Source organism: Cryptomeria japonica, chromosome 2, assembly GCF_030272615.1.
Source record: "Cryptomeria japonica chromosome 2, Sugi_1.0, whole genome shotgun sequence".
NCBI lineage: Eukaryota > Viridiplantae > Streptophyta > Pinopsida > Cupressales > Cupressaceae > Cryptomeria > Cryptomeria japonica.
This window is the reverse complement of record NC_081406.1, coordinates 548,997,652-549,005,921: the sequence shown is the minus strand read 5'-3', so window position 1 is coordinate 549,005,921 and position 8,270 is coordinate 548,997,652. Positions and strand designations below refer to the sequence as shown.

The 8,270-nt window shown below is 34.8% G+C and overlaps 1 protein-coding gene across 9 annotated transcripts in view; it reads right to left on the bottom strand.

The window, feature by feature from the left end:
* Window positions 1–588: 588 nt before the first annotated feature.
* The window catches only part of LOC131052343 (uncharacterized), a 276,241-nt gene continuing 268,559 nt past the window's right edge, over window positions 589–8,270 (bottom strand). For 8 of the 9 annotated variants that reach the window (XM_057986988.2, XM_057986987.2, XM_057986989.2 and 5 more), the window contains 2 exons: window positions 1,383–1,550; window positions 589–969 (listed from right to left, as the gene is read on the bottom strand). In XM_057986988.2, coding sequence (XP_057842971.2) covers window positions 850–969; window positions 1,383–1,550 — 288 coding nt within the window. In that variant the 3' untranslated portion in view covers window positions 589–849. Of the gene's footprint in view, window positions 970–1,382; window positions 1,567–8,270 lie in introns of those variants that run through there. The other variant, XM_059216711.1, reaches the window with a different exon arrangement.

The window sequence follows — 8,270 nt, the reverse complement described above, 5'->3', positions numbered from 1 at the left end:
CACTATCAGAATTCTGTCAGAATTCCTTTCTGATGAAGTTTGTGTTCTCCAAAAATCTTGAAATTTATCAAGAATGTTGGAATGGACTGAAAATGGGAATCATATATCCTCACATAGGTCTCTTTCGAATGTTCACTAGGGGACATAATTATTGGTTTGGATGAAGAGTGTTTTGTACTACAAAGTAGGGATTAGCATGAGTTTGAAGGGATGTACGTAGGATCATTTTTTAGACTATTATCTTACTAAAAAGTATTCTAAACTTCCGAGCATACGGCATGGATGAAAATGCATTTGTATTTTATCAATATACATTTACGCTTCCGTCTAAAATTCTGTTTTTATGGACTAGGTTGTTTGAGATCAGATACCTTAAGATGCAATAATCCTTTTTTTGGACGATATTCATTATAGTCTTATGCATGGAGATTGAGCTAAACAATACAGGTGGTCATATGTATCACATTTCATTCTTCTTAGTTATCAGGGATGAGCATGTTGAAAATTACAACCTAAACTAATAAAGTAAATGTACCCATGACTGGACCAGAGATCCATCAACACAGAAAAATCAAGTACACAAGATGATAAAACGAATTGAAAATAAATTGTATTATGCTCACTGGCATAAATTTTCTGTCATAATACAATATAGAGTATCACAAGAAAGTCATGGACATGTCTTTCCATATTTCGGTACATAACTCCCCATTACCTTTCTACACTGTTAAAGTCATGTAGTGTCATGGTGATCATGCATGCAAACTCACTCAATGCATCCATAATCACATATATGATAATGGATTTTAGAGACTTTCTAACATCAAATCAAAAAGGATGCTAATGAAGTTACAGTGCAACAACTCCCATCATAAAGTTCCTGAATAACTTTGAGTATTCATCTTTTGCTAGTTGTTTATGAAGTATATCCAGAATATCTAGCTCTGGGTCGAGCTTTCTTTGCCAGCCCTGCAAATATTTACGGTTAATTAATTGCATAAAAGATCGAGTAGAACAATGGAACTGAGGACATGGTCCCGAAAAACTCAATTCTCAATTACATCAGTCCTTTTAATTTTCTGTCGAATTAATTTGAAGTTCCATAGATACCTACTTAATGAAACAACATTCAAAAGAGTTCTACAAAGTCATCTATTTGGTACGGTACAAACAAAAACAGCCAGTAAAGACTCAAAATAAATGCTTTTGACATGCATACAAATGATGGTAGAAATAAGATTTATTTGCGAGGCAACCAAAATAACTTGCAGAAAGAAATGGCCGTAAGAAATCTATTAGGAAATTTAGATAACTTTTTTTGAAATGGTATGCCTTTTCCTATTTTTTAGCATTCAACTCTGCATGGTAAAAAGAAGGAAAACCTCATGAACGAGACTTGTAACCATCACAGTGCAGACATCCCCATCGATATTTACATGGTGCCGTCGAACTTCATCAAATAGATCTGTCATGCACTCTCCAGTATTCTTTGCAGAACCTCTCACTGATAGGTACTTCTTGAACTTTTCATCTACATCTCTTATAAATTGCTGCAAGCAAAAACGCCTACACGGATAGGTAAGAAAGCACAGCATGTAGGAAGCATACCAAATAGTATGTAATAAAATTCAACAGGAAACTATTCTCAGAATCTGAAAAAAAGTAACTAAGCAAAGTCAGTATGAACAGTAAATTACATGGAGCATAATTTCCAATTTGTCCTCAGTTTTTATCTTCTACCCTTTATCTGTGAAAGAAAGTCATGCTTCTGTTCCTTACCTCACTGACCAGCGTCCAATGAAATTTGACTGAGATAATCCCAACTCAAAAAACAACAGAATCGTATCATGGATTGATGGAGAAGCTCAGGAAAAAACAAAACATTTGTATAAAAATAAAAGGAAGCTAAAAACAAATTTTAGGATGTGTCAGCTCTTATCCCATGTTTTGTGATGGATTAAAGATGCATTGTAAGGTCAAGAACTAACGGTTAGAGCCATACAAGCATATTGAAAATGGTCCTTCGAGACCTGGAAGGGATAATCACATAAAGCCATCAGGGCATACTGAAGATAGTTTCTCAAGACCTCAAAGTAAGTTGCTGGCCAATTTCTCACTGGTTTAAAAGTTTGAAGCCAATTTAAGTGGGAAACTCAAGATCAAAAGATACGCAGCATAGTAAGGTTCTTATAAGTTAGAACTATTGCATAATGATGCAGATGTATGTCATAAAAAATGTGAGGCATGGCAGAGTTTGTGTACCTTAGTTCCAAAGTTTTCTTGAATGACTAATCAATTCATGCACAAGATGTATTAGGTATTTATCAGAACAATCATTGAATAAAGCACACATAGTCCTCTCTCTTATTGAATGTACAAAGATATTGAGTTTGTTAAGAAAGAATGACTCTTTATGAAACAAGACTTGATAAATGTTTCTTACTTGGGCCTGTTTGGATAGTTTTGTGCTCTGGCAAAATTTCAGAATGCATAAAGATTGAAGGGAATTGATAATTTTCTGGGTGAATATGTCTCTATGGATCTCATATTCAATCAAAAACTCACACATACTTGGATTCACATGAACATTGATCGAGGTAAACGTCCACTAAAAGAATCAAAATAAATATCTAACATTTGTAAGTGGTTTCAACAAGCTGAATATAAAAATGAACTTGCCTCATGCCAAGAGTAAGGACACCTTCTAAGGAATTGTTGAGAGGTGCAAATAGAAGGAATTGAACTTGAAAATAATGGTGGACTTCCAAAAACCTATAATGAAAAATTAGAGAAGAGGGAAGAAAAAAAAAGAAATGAATCATTTAATCGCCATGCTATAGATATAGAGCCCATTCCCACTTCTCCGACAAATTTTGGCAAAATATATAGTCTTTACCATTTGACACAAATCACAGAATTCCTTGTTATCAAACTATTATTCCTAGACTTTGGTGCTAATACACCTCCTGACCTATTGAAGAATTCCTTAATTAATGTGGGATGGACCTGGATGTGTTTTAAGTCATCTCAAGATGACTTCCATGAGTAGTCACCACCCCAATAGCATCTTCCCTCATTTATATTGGTACTAATTATGATGCAAGGTGAGCGACTTAGCACACAAGCACCTCTAAGCATTTTTAATAGGAGACACAATGACTCTCATCCTTTGCTTTGACAATTTTTTTGGACCATAAATCTGTTGGATGGGGAGATTGTTGGATGTTGCTGAGAGTTTGTTGGAATGATGTGTTGTCATTGATGTCAACATATTCTTCTGTGTATTCCAGTGTTGCAGAATTAGTTGGTTTAGCCTATGTATTGCAGACGAGCTGATGCAGATTAAAGGGTTTCTGGTATGTTATCTATAGATGGTTCATTCCCATTTGCAAAGGTCCACATGATGTTTTGATCGAGTTTTGAGATCCGGTATTGAGGTTGATATTCAGTTGTTTGTGTTATTTGGTATTCTGGTTTGTGCTCCGAATTGCTCCAGAATTCCTATATCTTTAGTTGCGGATGTATGCGATGTGTTCTAGACGTTGATGTGGTGCTGTTTCATGTTTTAACTGTTAACTATTAGATCTGATTTGTGGTTAAAGTTGCAGAATTTTTTTGTGCAAATTGATTCACCCCCCCTCTCAGTTTGCTGCATTGTTGCCAACAATTGGTATCAGAGATAGATCCTTCGGAAGAAGCTTGACCGCTTGAGGAGATCCGGGATGGCAACCTTTGCTTTCAAGAAGGATAGTCTGAGATTTGATGGAACGAACTACACTCTAGAAAAGCTGGATGCAATGTCATTTGAGATGCATTGGAGAAGAGTACTGGAAGATTACTAAGAATATATATAATGTTCCTTAGAATGGTCCTACTACTCCGGATGAGATAAAGGAAGTAGAACGCAATATTAGAGCTAAGGAAGCATTGCTAAGTGCCTTGTCAGATTCTGAGATGACGAATGTGATGGACTTAGAGACTGCTCATGAGATCTGGATAAAATTGGAGACCTTGCAAGAAGGTGATAGTCATATAAAGATTGCTAAGTTGCAGAGCTTGAAGGGTAAATATGAGAACCTGAAGATGAGTGAAGATGGGAACATTACTTCTTTTATGCAGAAAGTGAATGAGCTTGTGTGCGGAATCAGATGTGCTAAAGTGTTGGGATCCTTGCCTCCTGCTTACAAACATAAAGCTCCTGCTATTGATGAAATCCGGACTGTGACAAATGTAACAAGAGACATGCTCATTGGTAAACTTGTTGCTTTTGAGCTGAGTGAGTTTGGAGACTCTCTTCCTAAGACTGAATCTGCATTCAAAGCTACCGTTTTCGAGAAGTAGATATATGATCCAGGAGAAAGTTCTACAAGAGTATCTAGCTATGAGAAAGAGTTGAAAGAGATGGAAGATGAAGAAAGAGAGCTTGAGGAGATTGAAACACTTATTTCCACAAGATTGCCTAAAGGTGCCGGTAAGTATGAAGGAAAGTTATCTCTTAAATGCTTTTCATGTAATAAGATAGGACATTTTGCATCAAGGTGTCCGGAAAGAGATAGAAATCCTAAGAAGCCATTTAAGCCATATAAGCCTAAATATTAGAAGTGTTATTATGTTGTTGATGAAGGTGTGACAAATGATGAGTTGGATAAGGGAAATTCAGGAAATGAATTTGTGTTCATTGCTATCAAGGAAGATGATCCTGTAACTACAAATTCTACGAGCTCCATTAATGAGGAGAAAGCTTTAGCTGCTAAAGTTGAGGAGAAAGATGAATAGGTAATTGACAGTGGTTGCTCTCATCATATGATAGGTGATAAGAGTAAATTTGTAAACTTTGAAAAGTATGATGGTGGTATAGTAAGATTTGGTGATAACAAAGCTTGTGTAATTTGTGGTAGAGGTTCTATTTCTCTTGATGATAAACACAATACTGATGATGTGTTGTATGTTGAAGGATTAAAGCATAATCTTTTGAGTATTGGTCAGATGGTTGATAAGGGATATAACTTGCAATTCAAGAATGACAAATGTGAGATCTTGAGTAGCTCTAGAATTGAGATTGCATCAGGGACAAAGACTAAAAGTAATATCTTTCACTTGAATGCTGATGGTAAAAGTTGTTTGATTGCTCAGATTGATGAAAGTTGGTTATGGCATAAAAGGATGTGTCATGTAAATTTTGACTGCATGGTTAAGATAAGTTCTACTCAAGTTGTGAGAGATCTACCGAAGTTGATAAAGCCTTCTAATCCGATATGTAAGGAATGTCAATTAGGAAAGCAGACAAGAGTTACTTATAAGAGCAAACAGTATAATTCTAATGGATTGTTGGATCTTGTGCATACTGATCTGTGTGGTCCTTCTAGAGTAAGAAGCTTGCAGGGTGACAGGTATTTCATGTTGCTGATTGATGACTATTCAATAATGATATGGGTTACCTTCTTAGGGGAGAAGTCTTAAGCGTTGGAGAAGTTCAAAATTTACAAAGCCAGAGTTGAGTTTGAGACTAGATTGAAGTTGAAGTGTTTGAGATCTGATAGAGGTGGAGAATTCACTTCCGATGAGTTTAATGCATACTGTGAAGAGCATGGAGTTAAGAGACAGTTATCTGCTCCTAGGACACCACAACAGAATGGTATTGTGGAGAGGAAGAATAGAACAGTTCTAGAAGCTCCTAGAACCATGATGATTGAAGGAAATGTTCCGCATGTATTTTGGAGAGAAGCTGTGAGTACTACAGTATACACTCTTAACAGAGTAAATGTCAAAGGTGATATTGATAAAGGAAAACAAGTGCAAATCCAAAGTCAAGTTCAAATTGCTCCAAAAAAACCTGAGAATGAAGGTGCGGATGCTAATGTAGAAGAAAGAATTCAAGAGCCTGAAATTCAAGAAAATCCTAAAACTTTCAGGTATGTAAGGTTGAATCATTTAAAAAATCAGATTATTGGTGATAATAATAAAGGTGTGATGACTAGGAGAAGACTTGCTGAAGAAATTTGTTTGATTTCTAAGATTGAGCCTAAAAATGTTGATGAAACATGTAAAGACGAAAATTGGATTAAAGCTATGGAAGAAGAATTGAATCAAATTGATAAAAATGATACATGGATTCTTGTTCCTAGACCTAAGGATAAAAATGTAATTGGAACTAAATGGGTATTCCGGAATAAGTTGAATAAATAGAGTGAAGTTGTTCGAAATAAAGCCAAACTATGAGGAGACCTTTGCTCCGGTAGCTAGAATTGAAGTTGTTAGATTATTTATTGCCTATGCTGCTCACAAAGATTTCAAAGTTTATCAGATGTATGTCAAATCAACCTTTCTTAATGGTGAGTTGGAAGAAGAAGTCTACATTGAGCAACCAGATGGATTTCAGCTAACAGATGAAAAGGACATGGTTTGCCGGTTGAAGAAAGCATTGTATGGATTGAAGCAAGCCCTTAGAGCTTGGTATGCTAGATTGGATAAATATTTGATGAAGCTTGGATTCAATAAAGGTACTGCTAACAGTAATTTTTATTTCAAGATTAATCAGAATAACATTTTAATTGAAGTTTTTGTTGATGACATTATCTTTGGAGGAAATGATTGTCTATGTAAGAAATTTTCTGAAGAGATGCAGGATGAGTTTGAGATGTCTATGATTGGTGAAATGAAATTCTTTCTGGGATTGCAAATTACTCAGTTGGATAAAGGTATTTTTATATCTCAGTCTAAGTATGTGAAAGAAATGCTGAAGAAATTTGGTTTTGAGGACTCTAAGCCTGTTGGAACATCTATGGCGACCGGATGTAAGTTGACAAAGAATGATGATTCTTTGAAAGCTAATCAGACCAGATATAGATCTATGATTGGTGGTTTATTGTATTTGACTCAGACAAGACCTGATATAATGAATGTTGTATGTCATGTTGCTAAATTTCAAGCTGATCCTAAGCAATCTCATGTTATTGCTATAAAAAGGATATTCAAATATTTGAAAGGAAGAGTCGATTTTGGTTTGGGGTATTCTAAGAATGATGATTTCACTTTGAGTGCTTTTACAAATGCTGATCGGGCAGGTGATGTTGATAACTGGAAGAGTACTACAAGTGGTGCATTCTTTTTGGGTAAGAAGTTGGTCTCTTGGGCAAGGAAGAAGCAAAATGTTATTTCTTTATCTACTGCAGAAGCTGAATACATTGCTGCTGCTAGCAATTGTACTAAGGTAATTTGGATGAAGAAGATGTTGAAGGTGTTGTCCTCATTTTTTGTTTTTAAAAATGATGGACCATTACATAAAAATTTTGTCAAAAAATGAAAATTTTATTCTATGACATGCTTCTCGAGGCAAAATTTCACCTCACCCTTGGACTGGACTAATCCTCAGTCCATCCGCAAACCATGTTTCAAATTTCATCGCATTGTGGTTTCGTTTGCTATGTTTTTCCTTCAATTTTGGGTTTTTTCTCCTTGACTGTAGGTGGGAAATTTTCCTTAAGTTGCAAGTTTTAATGTTTTCCTTTGTTTTAGTCTTTGCAGGGAAATTTTAAGTTAATTACAAGTGCACTTTATGAAATTAGAATTTGTAACTTACTTTTATTTCCCCCTTAATGCTTTTTGGCTTTTTAAGTCATAATAGGAACTTTTTGGATAAGTTACAAGATAATTTTAAAATTATAAATTTAAGTCACTTGTAATTCTTTTATGAAGTTCCTATTTAAGTGATTTTACTTGTAATAGGGATTTTATTTCCCTATTACATGTTTTATTTTCAAGTCACTTGTAAAGGGAATTTTAAATCCCCATTACAAGTTCTTTTTTAAAGTCAAGTTATTAAAACTTGTTGAGGGGATTTTATTTTCCTCTTACAAGTTATTATAACTTGTATTGTATTTCTCTCACAAAAACACGATTTTTCCTTGTGCAATGAAAAGTAACATTTTAAACTTGTAAATGAGTTTTTAAAACCCGATTTGCTCTAGAATGGAGATAAAGTAACATTTTAAACTTGTAATATGAAGAAAGGAACTCAATTTTCACTATTACATGCAAAATTGAAACTTGTTGCATTTCTCCAAGAACCCGACCAGCTTCTTAGGCGAATTTGTTGAAAGTTTCCACCGATTTTTGTGGAGATTTTCTAGGAGGAAGAAGGCATTTTGAATTCTTAGCTATTTTCATGAAGAGTATTTGGATTGAAGCAAGGTATGTTTCCTTTTCATTTTGTTTTTATTTCTTGTCTTCTTGTTTTATCTTTCTAGTTGTAAATTTGTATATATGTTGGT